The sequence below is a fragment of the Gekko japonicus genome, unplaced genomic scaffold (genome assembly GCF_001447785.1).
Source record: "Gekko japonicus isolate JY-2015 unplaced genomic scaffold, Gekko_japonicus_V1.1 scaffold1200, whole genome shotgun sequence".
Lineage (NCBI taxonomy): Eukaryota > Metazoa > Chordata > Lepidosauria > Squamata > Gekkonidae > Gekko > Gekko japonicus.
Genome location: NW_015165274.1, coordinates 357020 through 379451, shown reverse-complemented (window position 1 = coordinate 379451; position 22432 = coordinate 357020). Strand labels below are relative to the sequence as shown.

The window sequence follows — 22432 nt, the reverse complement described above, 5'->3', positions numbered from 1 at the left end:
TTCTTCTTCTTCTTCTTCTTCTTCTTCTTCTTCTTCTTCTTCTTCTTCTTCTTCTTCTTCTTCTTCTTCTTCTTCTTCTTCTTCTTCTTCTTCTTCTTCTTCCTCCAGAGGTTGGTACCCCAAGGTCCATCTAGATTTCAGGGAAGATGCTAGGCCCAGAGACTGAGTGTGGTGCAGAGGATAAAGTGTCAGACTAGAACCTGAGAGACTGAAGTCTGAGTCCTTAGTGCCATGGAAGCCAGCTGGGTGAATCAGGGCCTCTCACTCTCAGCCTAGCCTACCTCACAGAGTTGTTGCAGGGATAAGAGGAAAGAGGAAAGAATGGTGCTTTAAACTGCTTTGGATCCAACTTGGGAAGAAAAGCAGGGTATAAAATATAAAGAAAAAGAAATCAAATCAAGTACATCAAAACCTGGTAAAATTAGGCACCAGCCAGGGCTTGCTAGTGGTTACTGTGGTTTCCAACTCCAACTTGGGAAACTCCTGGAAATTTGGAGGCAGAGCCTGGGGAAGGTAGAGTTTGGGGAGAGGAGGGAGCTCAGCAGGGACGTAATGCTCTCCAAAGCTGCCATGTTCATTACAGAGACTGATCTCTGTCATCTGGAGAGGAGCTGTAATTAGGGTTGCCAAACTCCAGGTGGCCTTGAAGTCTCCTGGAGTTACAACTGATCTCCAGATGACAGAGATCAGTTCCCTTGTAGAAAAGGGCTGCTTTGGATGTTGGACTCCATGGCAGGGGTCCCCAACTTTTTTTGGAATTTTGAAAGTGTGCAGTGAGCACCATTCCAACATGACTGCCACAGGAGGCAGAAGGACATACAAATACAAAAAAATAATTAAATACAAAATAATGTAAAACAATAAAACAAAACACATGAGTGGGAGGAAGGGTCAATGAGAATAAGTGAGGGGATGCCCGACAAAACAAAACTGTCTTCATTAACTTGCACAAGACAATGATAGATGGGGACAGACAAATCTCCCTGGTAGAGCCTGGGGAGGGCAGGGTTTGGGGTGTGGTGGGACCTCAGCAGGGTACAATGCCATAGAGTCCACTGCCCAAAGCAGCCATTCTCTCCAGGAGAACTGATCTTGGAGATCTCCAGGTGCTGCCTGGAGGTTGGCAATACTAAGGGGAGGGCCAGACCTGTAGATCTGAGGGGTAGAGCCTGGGGAGGGCAGGGTTTGGGGTGTGGAGGGACCTCAGCAGGGTATAATGCCATAGAGTCCACTGCCCAAAGCAGCCATTCTCTCCAGGAGAATTGCTCTTGGAGATCTCCAAGTGCTGCCTGGAGGCTGGCAATACTAAGGGGAGGGCCAGACCTGTAGATCTGAGGGGTAGAGCCTGGGGAGGGCAGGGTATGGGGTGCAGAGGGACCTCAGCAGGGGATAATGCCATAGAGTCCATTGCCCAAAGCAGCCATTGTAATAGCCATTGTAATAGCTAACCGTTTAAGGGAAGATTGGGATATGTATTTTGACAACTCCAGTGACCATTTAATGGATGATTGGGACATGTATTTTACCTCAGAACACATTGAATGACTCCCAAAAGCAATAGCAAACTGTTTAGAGTGTTAGAGGCAAAGGCCAATCAAGCCGCATATGCAATTGACCTCTGTCTTCCGACTGGCTACTGGGGGAAGAGGAACAGCAAACTGTTTAGAATATTGGAGGCGAGACTCAGGCAACGCAACCAGTGGATAGGGACAGCTTCTGAGTGACACATCACGGAGCCAACTGATTTGGGAGTGTGTGGAATGTTCACACCAAATACATTGTAGCTAAGAGGAGCTACCTGGATTAAGCAATATACTGTGACTACTAGTTTTTTACAGGAAGTCAATAACACGTGGCTAATAATTTGACTGGGGTAGCTGTGTTAGACCCATTGCAGAGAAATTCAAGAGAAGTCCAATGGCACCTTAAGACTAACAACATAGCTCACTTCGTCAGATGCATGAGAAGTATCACCATATAAGATCTATTTATACTTACAAGCAACAGATAGGCAGGAACAGGGAGACATTACAGAGGGGCCAGTTTTTGTTTGCCTTTCAGGTGCCACTGGACTTCTGTTTAACACCCTCAGCATTGCCATACCTGTAGCAGCTGGATGGTCATTGTGCAGTTATTCAGTTTCTTCAACAGATCAAGAGCTCCTTCCTAGGGAGAAGGGGAAAACACACTGGACATCTTGGTTGATTTATTTCACACCAGATATTTTTAATGCACGGTGGGAATTGTCACATCCAACTGAGATGGTTCTTATAAATGCCAAGACAATTTTGGTAAGGTCCCTTCCTGATAGGACCTATTGATAATCACTGTAGGGATATCCCTTGGGTCACTCCAGGCAAGAATAAATCTGCTTGTAAGTAAGGGTCCACAAAAAGCTTTGGATGTGCCATATGTGGGTTAGCAGTGGCACACCAAAACACAGATCCAGCAAATAGCCAATATGGTTCAGCTAGAATGTGGGAGACCCAGCTTTAAATTCCCATTCTGTAATGAGAGCTCATGGAAGCCAGTTTCTCTCAGTCTAACCTACCTCACAGGGTTTTTGTGAGGATAAAATGTTGTTATAAGCCACTTTGAGGCCCCACTGGGGAGAAAATAGGGGTATAAATATCAAATAAATAACCAGCAACAGATGCATTCTGCTGGATAAGAGATACATTAGAAGTCACAGAGAACTGGATTTTTTCTGTAAATCCCATTCACCTGGTGGTGTTTTTTTGTTTTGTTTTTTTATTTCATAAAAAAAGCAAGATACGATACAGGATTCAAAGAGTTAAAACATATAGCATACAGTAAAGTAAAGGTAAAGGTTCCCTTGCTCAAAAGCCAGTTGAGTCCGACTCTAGGGTTGCGGTGCTCATCTCCGTTTCAAAGCCGAAGAGCCAGCGCTGTCCGAAGATGTTTCCGTGGTCATGTGGCCGGCATGACTAAACACCAAGGCACACGGAACGCTGTTACCTTCCCACCGAAGTGGTACCTATTTATCTACTTGCAATTTCTTGCTTTCGAACTGCTAGGTTGGCATACAGTACCTGTCATGTAATAATAGGAACTTTTGCATCTATAATTTTGGAGAACAATAATCTAATCCCATAACATCTTAATACTGTTTTAGTCCTATGCTCTGGGCTATTTTGGGGCAGGAATACAGAGGAATGGAATTCCGGCTGGCTTCAGAGTTGGCCATGTTCACTACAGCCAAAACCTCTGCGTGCGTGGCTACAGAGGGAAGGCCTGGAGAGTGACCCCCCCAGTGACTCTGAGGTGGGCAGGCCAGGGGGCCCCTGGAGGATCAGGGAGGCATTTAAATGCCTCCCTGTGCCTTCCCCAGCCTGTCCAAGGGCCGGCTTGCCCAGGCAAGCCAAGGGAAGGAGTGGGGTGTGGCCTAATATGCTAATGAACTGTGCTGTTAGGGTGTGGCCTATTATGCTAATGAGTTCCTGCTGGGCTTTTTCTATAAAAAAAGCCCCACCTATGCTTATTGACTCCCTTACTTGTATTCCTCTCTTAACATATAAAGCCAACTTTGTCTTAAGGTGTATGTTAACTCAATAAAACAAAAACATAGAAGTTTGATCAACCCAACTATTTTGGCTAATGTTATTTACCAGATCATTTTGAGTCTCTATAAATCGAGTCCATTTCAACATAGCATTCTTGTGTTTGGCTGCTGTATCGTATTGGGCTACCCAATCTGCAATTTTATCAGATATAAAATAGTCCCAGACTTTTCTGTACCAAAGTTCAATTGTGGGAAAGGCTTTGTCTTTCCATTTCATAGCAATGATGCTTTTTGCGGTGGTAAGTAGAACTGAAATTAGTTCCTTGTCCCTGTTAATGATCCAAATTTTGGGCCATAGGGTCAAAAGGATTAAGGCAGGGTCTTTCAGAAGAACATGTCCCATGACCTTCTTAATTTCCTGGAGAACTGATGACCAGAAGTTATTAACTGGTGGACACTGCCACCAGCTGTGAAAAAAGGATCCATGGTTGCCACATAGTTTCCAGCATAAAGGGGATTGTGACGGGAACATATGAGGTAGCTTGGCTGGCGTTAAGTAGCATTTAAGAAGAATTTTAGTTGAGATCGTATAGGAGAATATCTTGAATTATAGACTGAGGAATCACAGATTTGCAACCATTGTTTTTCTGAAAGAGTCTTTTTTCTGAAAGAGTCTTTTCTAAGTCTCTGTGCCATGCTTCTTGGGATGGTGTAAGATTGAATTGAGGTTCTGATAAGAGTGGTTTATAAATAATTGAAATTGCCCCTTTCTTATAAAAGGATTTTGAAGTCAGAAGTCTTTCAAAAAATTTAGAGGCCTATCAAAGTTTTCTTTAGGTGAATGAAACAAATGCGATATCTGCAAATATTCAAACCACGGCAGAGTGGTTCCAATGTTCTAGATCGTTCCAATGTTGCTTTTTCTAATATTTTTCCATGTTTAGTTATATCATTTGAATCTAGTTAGATTTGCAGACCTCCATTTAGGAAATGAATCAGGGTTGTGGCCTGCAGTGAACCAAGATTGCCCAAGGAAATTAATAATTGGGGTCACCATAGGTGCCAGAATGTTTTTAAAACTATCCCATGTTTTAAAAATGGCACTTAAAAAGTGATGAGTAATATGTTTGTTTTGTCTGAAGTTGAGCGGTCTCCAGAGTGCTTCTGGGAAGGAACTCATATGAAGATACATGTCCTCTAAAAGCTTCTAGTTCACCTTGTATGAATGATGGTATTGCTTGACTAAGCTGGAAAGGTTAGTTGCTGAATAATATAGATTGAGGTCAGGAACTGCTAGTCCCCCTTGAGACCTAATTTTACGAATTGTATGGAAGTTCACTCTGGGTTTGCGGGATTGCCATATAAAGTCATTTAAATTTCTTTGCCATAATTTAAGAAGGCGTTGAGAGATACTTATGGGTAGAGCACGAAAATAATATAAACACTTTGGCAAAATGAAGGGCTTAATTATATTAATACGCTCAAACCAAGTTAGGGTTTTGGATTCCCAAGTTTTGAGTAAATTACGAACATTGTCATCCATTTCAGTGTTGTTATATCTTAGGATGTCCTTTAAGTCATTGTCATCCATTTCAGTGTTGTTATATCTTAGGATGTCCTTTAAGTCTAGTGGAATTTCTACTCCTAGATAGTGCCAATATTGTTTGATCCATTGAAATGAATAGTGTTGCTTCAAATATAAAGATATGTTTGAAGTAAATTCAATGGGGTATAATATAGTCTTGGATTGGCTAATGTGTACTCCTAACACAGAGCCAAATTCAAAAAGAGATTGAAAAAGAGCTAGTATAGTTATTGTTGGGTTTTAATTGGCAACTTTTCACCTGTAAGCCTGAAATCAACGTGGTATTACGTATAATTGTTACTAGTGGCTCTATAGCTAGGGTGAAAAGTGGGATAAGGGACATCCTTGCCGGGTTCCTCTATTTAATACAAATTAATTAGAATATAACTTGTTAATATATAAGCTAGCTGTAGGGGAAGTGTATATAGATTTTATTGCATGTATAATTTTTTTTACCAAAATGCATTTGATCTAACAAACGTATAAGATAATCAAATTCGATGGAATCAAAGGCCTTTTCTGTATCTAAAGACAAAATTAAAGAGGATTGTATTTTGTGGGGTTTACAATAATGAATAATGCCTATGGTTTTCCTTATATTGTCTGTAATGTTGTGTTGAGGTATAAATCCTGTCTGATCCTGATGTATGTAATTGGATATGATCCGATTGAGCCGTGCTGATAGAAGAGATGTGAATAATTTATAATCATTGTTCAAAAGAGATATTGGATGGTATGACTTGGTGTTCACTTTATCTTTACCTGGCTTGGGTAAAACTATAATTTTAGCTGACTTCCATATTGGAGGGATAGTGTTTTTATTCAAAATATAATTAAACGTATCTGTTGAGGGTTGGGCTAATAATCTTTTATAATCTTTTATAATATTCCAATATGAAGCCATTGGGTCCAGGGGCTTTGTTGCATTTCAAGATTTAATTGTGTCAATTACTTCTTGTGTAGTTATTAGGGTATGTAAGTAATCTCTGTGCGATTCAGCTGTATGGTTTATATAGTTATTATTTTGAAAATAAGCTTGAATTTCATTTTTAGCTGTGGAGGAGGATTCATACAAAGAACAGTAATAGCTGTCAAAGGCCTGCAAAATTTCTGGCAATGAAGTTAATAAGTTCCCATGCTTATCTTACATACAGTTGACTGTACGTTCTACTCTCTTTTGTTTAATTTTCCAGGATAGCAGACATAGAGATTTAGAGCTCTTAAATTTAGATTTGTGTTTCATTAATAGAATATTTTTCTGTACCTAAGAGACTTCTAATGCTTCCAATTTTTTTCTTAGTATTAAAAGACATTGGAAGATTTTTTTTACTACAAGTTCTTTTATGTAAAGCCTCTAGAGTTTGTATTTGATTTTTCAGTTGTGATTGTATTTTAACCTTTTCTTTTTTGTAGGTAGAGGACATCGCTATATATCTACCCCTAACCACGGCCTTTAAAGAATCCCAAACTATTTGGCACTCCACAATCTAAATTATTTTCAAAGAATTATTTAATCTCAGATTCAATTGATGAAAATATAACTGATCATATAATAAAGTTTTGTTTAATGTCCAAGTAAATCGCTTGTGTTTCAGTTCTTCTCCTGCTATAATACATTCTACTGGTGCATGGTCTGATACATGTCTTATGCCTACGGAATTCGATATAACTTTGGGCAATAAAGATTCAGAGATAAGAATATAGTCTATTCTGTTAAAGGAATTATATTTGGGAGAAAAAGGTCAAATCCTTTTCCAAGCCATGTTGGCTTCTTCATATGTCACTTAAAGAGAAGCACTTAAACATCTCATTCAGCGAGTATGAAGTCCACCAACAGGGGGCTCACTCTCCCCCAACAGCTTTTCCTACATAATCAGTAGACTTCCTGGGTTTGTAGAAAAATCCAGAAACTTAAAAAATCAGGGACGGCTGAATTCGCCCCCAATAGAATGTTGGGGGGGGGGGGAGAGAAAGGCTTCTAACTGGCTCTGTCAGTAAAAGGGTGGGGGAAGGGCCCTTTCCAGGCCTCTTTTGGCCTTTCAGGGAGGGAGGAAGGGAGCCTTGGGGCCAGGCCTCACAAGAGTTGCTAGTGCCAGGCTGGGGGATTTCTAGAGATTTTGTGGTAGACTCTAAGGAGGGCTGGGTTTGGGAAGGGAGAGGTCTCAGCTGGGTATAATACCAGAGAGTCCACCCTCCAAAGCAGCCATTTTCTGCAGGGAGACAGACCTCTGCTGTCTAGAGTCCAGTTGTAATTCTGGGGGGTCTCCAGGTCCCATTTGGAGGTTGGCAACCCTAGGCCTGGCAGCAGTCTAAGGTTGCCAGGTCCCCCCTTATTTGCATGACTCAGCTAGGCCCGGCTGCTTGCTACCGTTCATCAGCAGCCACCCTATTAAAGCCAGTGAGGTGCAGCAGTTAGAGCTTTAAAGTAGGGTCTGCAAGACCCAGGTTCAGATCCCCATCTTGCAGTGGAAGCTGACTGCGTGATTTTGCACCAGTCACATATTTCAGCCTATCCAACCTCACAGGGTTGTTGTGCAGATAAAAAGGAGGAGGGAATAATGAAAGCTGCTTTGGTCCCCACTGTGGAGAAAGACTGTAATTTTCCTAGGTAGAGGTTGGGGGGGGTGTGGAGATGGAAAGCAGAAGACAGAGAGGCAGATAAAGGTAGGTTGGATGTTGGGTGGCAAGGAAATAGGGTCGCCAACTGCAGGTTGGGAAATTCCTGGACATTTGAGGGGTGAAGCCTGGAGAGGGTGGGATTTGAGGAGGGGAGGAACTTTGGACTGGTGTAATGTCATAGACTCCACCCTCCAGCCATTTCCTCCATGAGAACTACCATTGCCAGCCTCCAGGTGAGGACTGGAGATCACCCAGAATTACAACTGTTGTCCAGGCGACAGAGATCAGTTCCCCTGGATAAAATGGCTGTTTTGGAGGGTTGAGTCTATGGCATCATACCCTGCTGAGGCTGCCTGCCACCCCAAGCCTCACTATCCCAAGGCTCCACCCCCAAATCTCCAGGAATTTCCCAACCTGGAGCTGGCAGCCCTAGGGTGAATTGAACCCTGTAACTGGGAGATCCGTTGTGATTTCCAGCTGCCACTGCTGCTGTGGGGGGAGAGGAAGCAGGTGGGTGGCTAGGAGCACTGCCACCACTGCTGCTGTTGCTCTGCAGAGTGGGGGAGGAAGCAGGCAGGAGGCTGGGAGAGTGATGGGAGCAGAAAGAAAGAATGATGGGGTGGGGGCAGAAAGAGAGAGAAAGAGTGATGAAGTGGTGAGGCAGAAAAACAAAGAGAAAAATGACAGGTCAGAAAGAGAGAGGAAGTCACATGCATGGAGGAGAAAGGGAGTAAGAAAAGGGGGGCAGAGGGGAGAAATAGTGTGAGAGAGGTAGGGGGTGAGGAGAGGAAGCAAAGGTGTGACGAATGAGATAACCATCCCGCAAGAAACTTGTTTCTTCTCCACTTGTTGTATTATATATCAGGAACTGTATTAATGTAATGAATTGTGTTTTATAGATTATGAGAATTTTTATTCTGTTGTAAGCTGCCCTGAGCCAGCCTAGGCCGGAAGGGCGGGATAAAAATAAATACAATAAATAAATAAAAATAAATATTTATTTTAGAGAATCCATTGAGCTTTATTAAATAACTGACAACTTCTCTGCAAGAGTATGGAGAGGTGGCAGGACTGAAAATTAACTGTAAAAAACAGAAATGCTTATTAAAAACATGACTAAACCTCAAGCTCACCAGCTGCAAGAATTAGCAGGTCTGGAAACTCAAAAGAAGATCAGATACCTAGGAATAAAAATAACAAATATATGTAGCTCCTTGGTGGAAAACAACTATATGGAACTGATGAAAGAAATGAAGAAAGACTTGGAAAAATCTCCAAATATTTTTAATGGGAAGAATTGCCACTATTAAAATGAGTATATTACCAAGATTGATCTTTTTATTTCAAGCAATACCTATTCTTCCAAGACCAAGAATAAAGCTCAAAGTATTACAAGATGTCAAAGTGAGAGCTGGGTTTGCATTACCAGATTGGCTGCTTTACTATAGAGCAGCTGCTCTGACATGGTTAAAAGACTGGAATACTTTAGAAAATACAAGACTTTTGAAATTAGAAGGACATGATCTTCTGTTAGGTTGGCACACCTTTATATGGTATGGGAGGGCAGATACAAATATTTCAAACACCTTATTAGATTCTCTCTACTTCAGGTTTGGGAAGAAGCTAAAAAAACTTTTACACCAAGATATCAAAAAGGGTTGCTCCATTAGAAGCCTTTACAAACCCTAACTTACTTCAGGAAGAAACAATCCTAAAATACAAAGACTTGCTGGATAGTAGAAACAAACTAAAACCAATAGAAACTTTAACATGGTGGATAAAAACACAAATTGAATCAAGATATAGCAAAGACAAACTGATAGGCTTTTTATGAAAAAATAACAGAAATAGATAAGATATTGATTTGGTGAAGTGCCGGACTCTAATCTGGGAGAACTGGGTTTGATTCCCCACTCCTCCACTTCGCCTGCTGGATGACCTTGGGCAAGCCACGGTTCTATTTATTTATTTATTTATTTATTTAGGCAAGCGGGCTCAGGGCGGCTTACAGGGGCAAAAGCCCACACATAAAATCCAATAAAACAGTAAAATCTTAAGAATACATAATAACAATAATAACAATAAGAACAGTAATAAAGTGCTTTCAGACAACAAGATGGTCGTGAGTGGTTATGGTGGTATCTTCAAGTCAGCCCCACTGGGGTACCACTGTCCAGTAGATTGTTCATGCCAGCCACATGTTGTTAATGCCGCACAATATATGGCTGAGCTTCCCAGGGCGATCCTGGATCCTGCTGATATTGCCACCGTTAGTGGTGGTGGCAGCAGCGGCCCCTATGTGAAAGCCTGGCGGAAGAGCTCCGTCTTACAGGCCCTGCGGAACTGCATAAGGTCCCGCAGGGCCCTGATCTTCTCCGGGAGCTCGTTCCACCAGGTAGGGGCCGCCACTGAAAAGGATCTAGCCCTGGTCACAGCTAGTTTTACCTCCCAGGGACCTGGAACCACCAAACGGTTTTGGGTCCCCGACCGAAGTGCTCTTGGGGGTATATGTGGGGAAAGGTGGTCCCTCAGGTAGGTCGGACCCTGGCCATATAGGGCTTTACATGTTTCTAGCATTATAGCCTTGTTGTTTGCTATTCTTTGTCCATGTTTTATTTGCATGCTTTATCTGCTCAATTGTTTTTTAAAAAAATATTTGTTTTTATTAATTTTTAACAGCGTAAACACAGCAGAATTAAACACAAAGAGCAATTACCGGCTCAATTCAACAGCTTTTCTTACATAACTCCCACAGTATCACAGTAAAGTCAAACATTTGTATAGACTAAGTACCAAACAGTTAAAAGAACAACAGCTTCTTGTATAGCGGGGTTTTTGGAACTGTTTCACTATTTTCTAAATAACTAATAATAGGAAACCATACTGCCTGAAACCACTTTTGGAATTTCTCTGATTGCACGGCTGAAGAGTTGTAGCCACAAACAACTTTTGAGGACTGACAAAAACAAACATGCTTCAAGTAGACCTATGCAGGGACAACTGGGCTTCCTGTGGGAACACATTCTTCCTGCTTCCTGTTCAGTTGCCCCAAAGCAAGAAAGTCTGCTGCTTGCACGCCAACCACAAAGGTACAATAGCAGCAGGCCCTTCCTATGACTGCAAACTCAGATCTTGAATGGAGGCTGAAGTTGGTTCCCAGTTCCCAGTTCCCACTTCCTTATTTGCAACTTATTCATGAATTCAACCAAAAACATTGAGGAGAGTTAGAAAGCTTGGAACCCCAAAATCAGGATTGGACCACCGTATATCATACACCCCCACATTCAGGGGACTCACCCCTTTGATGGGAAATGGGCTGTTTCCTGGTCCAAAGTGCAGTTCTAATGCCAGCTGCTCCAAAGAGGGGTGCCCCCAGGACAATCACATAGCAGACACTGGGGCCAGGCTGCACCCCAAAACAATCTTTGGACCACCCCAAATGACACATCCCCACACTCCAGAGACTGTCCCCTGCAAGAAGACATACAGTGGAGCCCAGGGCTATTTTTGGGCAGGAACGCACAGGAACGGAGTTCTGGCTGGCTTCCAAGTTGGTCATGCCCAGCAGGAACTCATTAGCATAATAGGCCACACCCAACAGCAGAAACCCATTAGGATTGGCTACATTAGGGGTGTGTGGCCTAACATGCAAAGGAGTTCCTGCTACAAAAAAGCCCTGGGTTTGGACAACAAACAAGGTAAACAGAATAAGAAGCAAAAGGTGGGTGTGGCTGGATGAGCACACTTGTGGTAACATGGGTGTGTGGCCTATAATGCCAATGAGCTGTGCTGTCAGGGGTGTGGCCTAATATGCTAATGAGTTCCTGCTGTTGGGTGTGGCCTATTATGCTAATGAGTTCCTGCTGGGCTTTTTCCACAAAAAAATGCCCTGGTGGAGCCCAATCCAAACACAGGTTCTGGCAACATAACCTTCTATTTGGAGTGCCTCCAAGAAGCCTGTATTTCAAAGAAGATTGGAATGAGTAACTGGATTGACTGCATGCCCTCCGCACCCCAAAATAAGGTTTGGACCACCACATGTCATATACCCATACATTCAGGAGACTCTCCCTTTCGAGGGGACATATGATGTTTCTTGGTCCAAAGACCAGTTCTTGTGCTAGCTGCTCAAAAGTAAGGTGCCCCCAGGAAAATAGCACAGGCAGACACTGGGGCCAAGATGCACCCCAAAATAATCTTTGGACCATCCTAAAAGACAAATCCTCACACTTCAGAGACTGTTCCCTGCAAGAGGACATACAGTAGCACCTGTTCCAAACACTGGTTCTGGCACCACAAGCTTCTATTTGGAGTAATGCAAAGAGGCCTATGTTTCAAAGGAGATTCAAAGGATGCCCTCTGCAACCCAAAATAAGGCTTGGACCACCATACGTCATATATCCCCACATTCAGGGGACTCTCCCCTTCAGGGGACATATGCTGTTTTCTGGTCCAAAGTCCAGTTCTTGTGCCACCTGCTCCAAAGTGGGGTGCCCCCAGGACAATAGCAAAGGCACACACTGAGTCCAAGCTGCACCCCAAAGCAATCTTTGGACCACCCCAAATTATACATCCCCACAGTCTGGAGACTGTCCCCTGAAAGAAGGTGAAGTGGTGCCTGGTCCAAATGCAGGTTCTGGCACCACAAACTTCTATTTGGGGTACCATCAAGAGGCCTGTGTTTCAAAGGAGATTTGAATAAGGAATGGTACAACAATATGTCCTCTGCAACCCAAAATAGGGCTTGGATTGCCACACATTATACACCCTCGCTGTCAGGGGACTCTCCCCTTGGAGGGTACATATGCTGTTTCTTGGTCCAAAGCACAGTTCTTGTGCCAGCTGATCCAAAGTGAGGTGCCCCCAGGACAATCACATAGGTGGACACTGAGGCCAGGCTGCACCCCAAAACAATCTTTGGACCACCCCAAATGGCACATCCCCACAATCCAGAGCCTGTTCCCTGCAAGAGGACATACAGTGGTTCCCAGTCCAAACACTGGCTCTGGCACTGCAGGCTTCTGTTTGGAGTTCCACCAATGGCTTTGGACCAGGAAACAGGATATGTCCCTTTGAAGGGGAGAATCCCCTGAACGTAAGGGTTTGGTGGTCCAAACCTTATTTTGGGGTGCAAAGGGCATGCAGTTTTCCCAGTTCCTTATTCAAATCTCCTTTGAAATACAGGCTTCTTGGATGTACTCGAAACAGAAGCTTGTGGTGCCAGAACCAATGTTTGGACCGGGCACCACTTTTAGGGGACAGTCTCTGGAGTGTATGGATGCATCTTTTGTGGTGGTCCAAAGATTGTTCTGGGGTGCAGCCTGGCACCAGTGTTTGCCTATGTGATTATCCTGGGGGATAATCTTTGGAACAGCAGGCACAGGAACTGTTGGACCAGGAAACCCCATATGTCTCCTTGAAGGGGAGAGTCCTTTGAATGTTGGGGGTGTATGGTTTCTTGTGGTCCAAACCTTATTTGGGGGTTTAAAGCTTTCAAACGCTTCTCAATACACGGAACTGGGAACTGGGAACCAACTTCAGCCTCCTGATCTTTAAGGGGTTGAAGGCAAGGTAGTTATATGAAGGCAAGGAGGAGTTATTTATAGGCTCTCTACATGAGAGCAAAGTTTGAAAAGGAGTAAAACATTAACTCCAAAGGCACAGTCTTGCCCCACAGGGCACAGTTGCACTCCGTTCATTTACAGGAATCAAAAGACTAGCTCCTCAACCTGAAAAGAGAGGCTGAATCTTTTAAACTTTATAACCTGCCTTCCACACCCAGTGGGGAACCAATGTGGCTTACATCATTCTCAACACAACCCTGTGAGGTAGGTTAGGCTGAGTGTGTGAGACTCGCCAAGGGGGCCATCCAGCAAGTTTCTGTGGCAGAATGAGGATTCAAACCTGGGTCTCCAATATCATAGTGTGACATGCTAACCACTATGCTATGCTGGTTGGTGAAAATGAAGTCAACAGGCCAAGCATGTCTCTGATACAGGCAGCAGATCCAGGATTCAAATTATGGTAGATAAGGGCTTCCCAGTTCAAACCTTCATTCTGCTCTGAAGTTCACTGGGTGATCCTGGACCTGCCTCAGCCTAACCTACCACACAGGGTTGTTGTAAGGATAAAATGAAGAAGTGAGAACTACATATAGTGCCCTGAGGTTCCTGAAGGAAAGGCAGGACGAAGAGGGACTAGATGTAAAACATGCTAGGTCCCAACTCCATGCCCCCCAGGCCCATTCTGCATGCAATATTCTTACTGCTCCCAACCCATGCAGCAAGGCATCTGGCCAACGATTAAATTTACATGGCTAGTCTCTTGCCAAACACCTGTTATCTGCATACCCCCTCCTCAAATCCTCGGAGTGACAGATCACTGTGAGGGTAAACTGCAGCAGGCTCTGAAAGAAAGTGCGGGAGGGGGATAGAATGGGAGAAATGAAATATCCCCCAGATGGAAGGGAACTGGTTTTGATGCAAGAACAACATACACAACAAAGAATCCACTGGGGTAGTTGCACTGCAATGCTCAGGATTCCCAGACACACAAATCATCACCTGAACAGGAGCTCAGTGGCCACAATGTGCCTAAAAGCCCAATACACAGTGCTGAGACACTCAACAAAGTTTGCAAACTCAGAAAATAGGAAGTGCTATTGCTGGTTATATTTTACAGGAATGGCAACTTCTTCACACTGTCAGCTTGGTGGTCAAAAGCCATCTTTTTGCAGCGGCAGAGTGTCTTCCTGAGGCTGCAGGATTACTCCTTGGAAAAGATCCCAGCCAAACACCAACAGCGCGAGAGAATTTTTTTTCCTTACCATGTTCTTCCGAGAGACCATCTTCTCTAACTTTCTCCCCATTCTGAGCAGTTCCTCCACCTGCCCCATGGCTCCGACAGCTTTGCAAAGGTATTCCGCTCACCCCAAATCCACGTCCAGAAGACCTTAAACACAGAGCAGCTCATAAAAGGGGGTAAGGCAAAAAAACCAGAAGAGAAAGCAGAATAGGGGAGTGGCAACTGGAGCACTTCTGAAAGACTGCCATGCAGTCAAAATAGCACCAGGGGGATGGGCTAAATATAGAAAGATTAAGTTGTGGAAAGATTTCAGAGAGGAGGGAGGGAGGGAGGAGATGGTGCGTGCTGCACTTACTGAGATGACGGTTCCTTGGTGGTGCACGGATCATGGAACCCAGCAGCATAAGGCTTTCCTAAACAGAAGAAAATCTCCCTGCCTTGGGATGACAGGGAAAGGAGATGAATTTATTTGTTCAGGAAAGGTCTATCTGCCCACCTTTTCTATAGCTGCTTTTCTGGTCTGCTCCCAGCCTGAGGGCTGTTCTGTGGGCACCACTTTAGGTTACTTGTAATGCAGCCCTAGGTAGTTCCAACTTTCAGCCTAAATCACTGGATTTAGAAGGCTTTGCTTGTGATTGCACTGTTGATGCAGATTTTAGGCTCTGGTGGAATCTTGACACTTTATATTGATAGTTTTATGGCTGTTTATCTGGTTTTGTTGAATTTGTTTGTGAGATTGTGATCAGGTCTGTGGAGAGAAGGCATGTGTGTGTGTGTACACACACTAAAGAAAACACTAAGGCAACTCATAAATCAGCATTCGACACAGCTCAAAATAATCTGAAAACTAAAATCAGCAACTGCTCGGCAGTTAAAATGGCAAGGTTTTTTAAAAAGGTCACAAAAGCTTTTCAAATAAACCATAAAATCAACAGTAAAAAAATAGATTATCTGACATGGTGTTGGTCAATTCACAAAACATCCTGTAATACTGTGTCGTCGTCGTCGTTCCCCCCTCCCCCCAGTTTCTGGAAACCTAAGAATAAGGCGATACCAAGAAGGGAAACACTAAGGGTAAAAGGTTGGGGGGTGCAGAGTTTTGGGGGTAGGCAAAGGGCCATTGTTAAATTACAACAGGATATCTGTTGTAATCAAGCATCTTTAAAGTGTTCCTCTGAACTTGATCAGGGCGGGTGAAAAGTAGGGGCCATCTTTTCCATGGAGATCTCAGCAGTCCTTTTAGTGGTGGAGAAATGCTCTGCATACACTTGAAACAGGCTGTGGTGCATTCACTTTTAAATTTATTTATTTTTTTATTTACTTCTAATTTATACCCCGCCTTGCCAGTACAAACTGGCTCAAGGCGGCTTACAGATGTCAAAATACAATAAGATCAATAAATACTATTTTAAAAATACATAAAGAAGCCTACCGTGGAGCCAGGAGATCTCAATAACTATTAACCAGTTTCAAATGTTCAATTCCTTTTTTTTAACAATATATTTGTTGGGTTTTTTATAATATAGGTCTATATCATATACATATAAACAAGAACGTCAACAAAGCTACATGCAAAAAACCTAAAATAGCAGTTTGTCTTTTCAGCAACACAGATTAACAGAGAAGTTAAACAAAAAATGATTATTTTGTTCTTATATTCAACCTTTAGGTCAATTCTACATTGAGTAGCTACTTCTATCTCTGTTTCCTTTAAAATTTAAATATTACATTTTCCAAATTACACTGTCAGTTCATATTAACAGTATAAGATATTCATAATCACTGTTTACAATCATCATTATCTTAACCATTCAAGGTTCTAACCATTACTATTACACATCGTTCAGTAGTCTGCCAATTCTTTGCTTTTAGTGTAGGAACAGGGTTTAATATTACAATTTTTAAGTCTTTTTTCTTTTATTACCCTTTTAAATTTTCATTCAATCTCTACAGCATGTAAATTAATTTATCAATTTGTTGAAACCATTATATCAAGCTTAGCTTGAGGGTTAACTCTAATATTCGTTAAATAGAGTTGTATTCTGCCTGGTCTTTATCTTTCTTTGTTTGTCTCAAAGTTAACCTTTATCCAACACAATCATGCTAAACTATTAACAAAATTAATTAGAACTTAATTACACCATCGTGATACAATACTCTAACACCATTAAATACAATTAAACAATGATTCATCCATACTCTAACCTTTCCTATTACATTAACAATTATTCCACTAATCAGCCAATTCCTTATTTTTAATATAAATATCGAATATAAACTTAATAATCTTTACATATTTTACTTTTACTAGCAATTTATTGAGACCGTTATACTAATCTTAACTTATAGGTTCAAATTATCACTCAAAATCATACTCGACTATTATTAAAATTAATTATGATTTAACTATAATATTCTAACATGATTAACACCTTTAAACAATTAAACAATTAATCATCCTTATTATTACCCATTTATCTTTAAATATTTTACTTTTACTAACAATTTATTGGGACCCTTGTATTAATCTTTAGCCTGGAGATTCACATTGTCACTCAAAATCATATTAAATTGTTATTAAAATTAATTACAACGTGACTATAATATTCTAACATATTTAAACATAATTAAACACCATTAAACAATTTAACATCCCTATTATTACCACCACCTTTTGTCCTTAAATTACACATAATAACACTTTCTTAATCATCACTATTATACAACAAAAAAGTTTTTAAGGTCATTTTTTCCATCTAGGTCATGTATCAGAAGAAAACCAAATATTCCACCTTTCACACAATTTCACTTTCTTCTTATACATCTGTAGCCTGCCCTTCTGCCACAATATTTTTACATGCCTTTTGTCCTTATGGGTGTGATAAATTATTCCTAAACTTTCCCCTTTAATCTTCAGTGATTCCAGTTCCCATGTTTTATTGTCTCTTTTAAATTTTCATGATCTTTGCTTTGCCCTTCCCCCCCATCTTTTTTCCCTTCAAAGTTCAGCTTTCGTACTTTTTTTTTTTGAGTCAAACATAGTAAAACGTCTTTTTGACTTTTTTCCTCACTATTTTCAATGGAGGGAGTTGGGTCTCATCAACAACCTTCTCTTGGGAATACTCTGGGCTGACTACCTCATTCTGAGTACAATCCTGCTTCTTCTTTTTTTGAAACCCCCAAGAGGGTAATTTTATTGGTTTTTCAATAGACTACATAACTACAACAGAAAATAAAGGAAGGGGGACTACAACTGTGGATAAAGAAAAGATACCCACACTAACTAAAAACCCAAGAGTAGGCGATCATTTCCGTGTTAAACTACATATTATTAAATACATGTTAGTATAACAATATACTTGTGAGTTATTTTAACTACTGCTTCAATGTTAATAATTTTAATATTTTGAGAACACTTCTAGAGCATCTTCTTATTTTCATAGGGGTATTTTTCAGAGTCCTTCTGCCCTTACTTCTGTCTTCTTTCTCTGAAATCATACACCTTTTTGCTTGCTCCCGCACCCTCCCCAGAGTCCTCCCCCATTCCAGAGGTAGCAGAGTCACTCAATTTTGTTTCTTCATCTTTTAGTTCTGCTTCTGGCCCCAGCTGTCGTCTCAAAAATTCCTTTGCTTTCAAGATGGAGTCAATCTTCTCTCTTTTATTATTAATTTTAAAGATGACACCTTCAAAGATCGCCCAGCGATGTATTCCGTTTGTCTGCGGTTTTCCTGCAGCTTTTGTTTTATTTCCACCTCTGTCACACTTTTCCTCATCTTCTTGTTCCTGGTGTCCATCTCTACCAGCTTCTCAGTTGCCTGCTCCACTTTTTTCTCCGTCTCTGCCAGCTCACCCAAGTGCCGAGAGCACCGATGGGACCCGAAATGGGGCCAGAAACTGATAGCAGAAACCCCTAGAGTGTGTCTGGCTCAAGAGGAGCTGCTAGCTATTCCCCCCAAGTATCGGGACTTGACAAGGGTGTTTGAGGAGGAAGAAGCTGATGAGCTCCCACTTGGACTGTAGCATTGAAGTATTGCCTGGCCAGAACTACTCAAGGGGCATATTTACACAATGGGGCCAGCGGAGAAAGATGAACTGCACAAGTTCATAGACAAAAACCTGGCCCAGGGTTTCATCAGACCGGCCTTGTCCCCGTTTGCAGCCCCAGTATTGTTCCGGAAGAAAAAAGATGGGGGGCTGAAACTATGCACAGATTACAGAGGCTTAAATGCAGTGTCGTCAACTAATGCATATACCATGCCATTGATCAAAGACTTGCTAGCGGAAGCAGCCAAGGGGAAAATCTTTTCTAAATTAGATCTTCGGGATGCGTACTTTTGAGTGCGCATCAGGGAGGGGGACGAACATAAAACTGCTTTCAACACCCCTCTTGGACAGTTCGAGTATCGGGTGATGCCGTTCGGTCTCCAAGGGACCCCAGGGGTCTTCATGAATTTAATCAATGAGGTGTTGCACAAGCATTTGTTCAAAGGGGCCCTTGTTTACCTTGATGATATCTTGCTTTCCTCCCCCAACCTCCCCTCCCACGTGAAATTGGTGAGGGAGGTGTTGACCACGTTGCACAACCACAAACTGTTTGCAAAACTGTCTAAATGCGAATTCCATAAGACACACATTGACTTCTTGGGGTATCGGATCTCTGACTGGGGTCTGGAGATGGATCCAGGAAAGGTGCGCGATGTGCTGGGGTGGGGGGGTACCCCACACCCGTCGCCAGCTCCAATCCTTTCTCGGATTTGCGAACTTTTACAGAAACATTTTGCCCAATTTTGCCCAGGTCAGCTTACCCCTGATGGATTTATTAAAAACTAAGGGGAAGGGCCAGGAGGCTACTAAGCCGGGCTCGGCGTTGCAATGGAGTAAGGAGTGTCAGGAGGCTTTCGAACGCCTCAAAGCATTGTTCACCTCGGAGCCAGTCCTTGCCCACCCCGATGAAATGAGAAAGTTCATTGTGCAAACTGATGCGTCGGATGTTGCCATGGGGGGGGGGGCGTGATCCTCCAAGAGGGTGGGGATGGGTTGCTTCATCCTTTGGCATACGTGCCAAGGAAGTTTAATGACACTGAACGTAACTGGTCTGTTTGGGAAAAGGAGGCAGGGGCAATAAAGCTCACCCTATCCACATGGAGACATTGGTTGGAGGGGGCGCGAGTCCCGTTTGAGGTGTGGACTGATCATAGGAACTTGGAAATGCTTACAACGCCTTGGTGTCTTAATGCCAAGCAACTTCGGTGGGCAGATTTCTTTTCCAAATTTCAGTTCACCCTCCATCACTTCCCCGGCGCAGCGAACTCTCTAGCTGATGCACTATCCCACCTACCCCAACACGATAGCCAACGAGAAGTTATTTTGGACTCTGTGTTCACGCCTTCACATCTGGGTGGGGCAGTGATGACACGCAGCCAAGCATGCCACCCTAATCCACCCCGTGACGCAGAACCCCAACCCTCCCCAGTCAGAAGGGGCGGTGGGGAAAACTTGGCACCGTAAGTTCGCCTCCGCCTTCTCAGAGGGCGACAAGGCCGTGCTCGAAGCAGAGGGTGATTTTGAACTGTGAATGGATGGCTGTTGGTATCGGGGACATAAACTGTTCGTTCCCCTCTCACTCCGGGGGGAGGTGTTGCAAGCTTTGCACGGCTCCAAACTGTCGGGACACCCGTGTTTCATTAAATCTCTTCAACTATTGCAACGTCAGTTTTGGTGGCCATTGATGCGCAAGGATCTATCCTCCTTTGTCAAATCCTGCCAGACCTGTGCTATGAGTAAACCTAGACTGGGGAAACCTCCGGGTCTATTGCACCCACTACCTACGCCGAGCCGGCCCTGGGAAGTTATCTCCATGGATTTTATTACTGATCTCCCTCAGAGTAAATCGATGACTGTTATATGGGTGATAGTGGATTTGTTTTCCAAGCAAGCACATTTCATCCCCTTTGCCTCCCTGCCAACGGCTAAGGCACTAGCAAAAGCATTTATCCGAGACATGGTGCGTTTACACATGCTCCCCACCAAGGTGGTCTCCGACAGGGGGACTCAGTTTGTGTCTCGATTCTGGGGGGAGCTAATGAAACTGATGGGGGTGGAGAGGGTTCTGAGCTGTGCTTATCACCCAAAGACTGACGGACAAACGGAGCGGGTCAATCAGACCTTGGAACAGTATATCTGTTATTTTACAAACTATCATCAAGACAACTGGGTCGACCTCTTGCCCCTGGCCGAATTTTGTTATAACAACACGTGTCACTCCTCTATTGGAATGTTTCCTTTTAAAGCTTTGTATGGTTATGATAGCCCGCCCATCCCTTTTCTGGAAGGGAACAGCGACTTGGGCCCGGGGGATGCGGTGCTATGGTGTAAACAATTGTGGGACTCATGGCCCCTACTGTGTAAAACTTTGAATGTGGCCAAGGAGGCGTACAAATGTCAGGCTGATAAGAGAAGGGTGGAGGGTTGGGCTCTACAGCCTGGTGACTCGGTTTATGTGTCTACTAAGAACATCCAGCTGCTACGCCCTAGTCGAAAACTGGGCTGGAAGTATATTGGTCCATTTCCGGTGAAAAGGGTGATCAATGATGTTGCTGTAGAACTGGTTCTGCCTAAAAACTTGAGGAAATTGCATTCTGTGTTTCATCTCAGCCTCCTGAAAAAAGATTCCGGTTCCAGTCCTTGGCATCCATCAAAACCTGTACCCCCTCCGATCTTGGTGGAGGGCGAGGAACATTATGAGATTTCAAAAATTCTGGACTCTATGAACAAACGTGGAAAGCTGGGGGTCTGTAGAACTGCCCTTGAGAGAACGGCTTTGAAAGAACTTATGACTGACCCAAGGTCACACCAGCAGCTGCATGTGGAGAAGAGGGGAAGCAAACCTGGTTCTCCCAGATTAGAGTCTGCTCTCCTAACCACTACACCAAACTGAATCTCTCTGGCTCTGCTCCCTCTTCGAGGCTGCATTCATTGTTACTACAGATGTATTCATGTGGGCAATGGAGCTTTTCTGCATGCTTTGTCCCATCAGCTGCCATTTTTTTCTTTATTTTTTCCCTGCTGGAAAAATTGGAGAACTTTTTTGAGGGCTATGTTGTTGTTGTTTTAATTGGAGTCTATTTGGAGTCTATGGCTTTGTACCTGTCCGAGGTCCCAAGCCTCCTGAAACCTCACCCTCTCCAGGCTCCATCCCTCACATCTCCAGGAATTTCACACCTGGAGTTGGCAACCCTATCTCCTTCCCAGCCAATCATCAACCTACCTTTATTTCCCCTTCACTCGTCAGCTTTCCACCCCCCACACACCTGCAGCCTCTCCCGTGCTCTGAAGCCCTGACTGCTACGTCACATTGGCTGTCATACGGGGCCACCTCAGCAGCATATCAGAGCCCACCATTTTCTCCAGGGGAACTGATCTCTGCCATCTGGAAAGCAGTTGTAATTCTGAGTGATCTCCAGCCCTCACCTGGAAATTGGACACATTTTACCTCAGAACAGCAAAACTGTTTAGAATGTTAGAGGCAAAAGCCAATCAAGTCACATATGCAAATGACCTCTGTGTTCCGAGGCAAAGGCCAATGAGGCTGCATATGCAATTGACCTCTGTGTTCTGACTGGCAAATGGGGGGGGGGAGAGGAACAGCACTCTGTTTAGAATGTTGGAGGCAGGACTCAGGCAAAGCAGCCAGTGGATAGGGAGACCCTCTGAATGACAGATCAGAGAGCGAACTGATTTTGGAGCGTGTGGAATGTTCTAGAGAAGTGCCACCACCAGTTTTTATTAATAAGGGAGATTAAGATACAGGGACCACCACACATGACATAGTCACTTCCTGTGTTTTTTTCTTTTTAAAAATGCAATGAACTCTGGGGGCAGTACGTCACACAGAACAGAT

The 22432-nt window shown here is 43.3% G+C and overlaps 1 protein-coding gene across 2 annotated transcripts in view; it reads right to left on the bottom strand.

Moving 5' to 3' along the window:
- TCEA3 (transcription elongation factor A (SII), 3) overlaps positions 1-14755 on the bottom strand; it is a 45322-nt gene extending 30567 nt beyond the window's left edge. For both annotated transcript variants that reach the window (XM_015410244.1, XM_015410245.1), the window contains exons 1-2: positions 14554-14755; positions 2104-2166 (exon numbers count right to left, since the gene is read on the bottom strand). In XM_015410244.1, the coding sequence (XP_015265730.1) occupies positions 2104-2166; positions 14554-14622 (132 nt within the window). In that variant the 5' untranslated portion in view covers positions 14623-14755. The remainder of the gene's footprint in view (positions 1-2103; positions 2167-14553) is intronic.
- Between the last annotated feature and the right edge of the window lie 7677 nt (positions 14756-22432).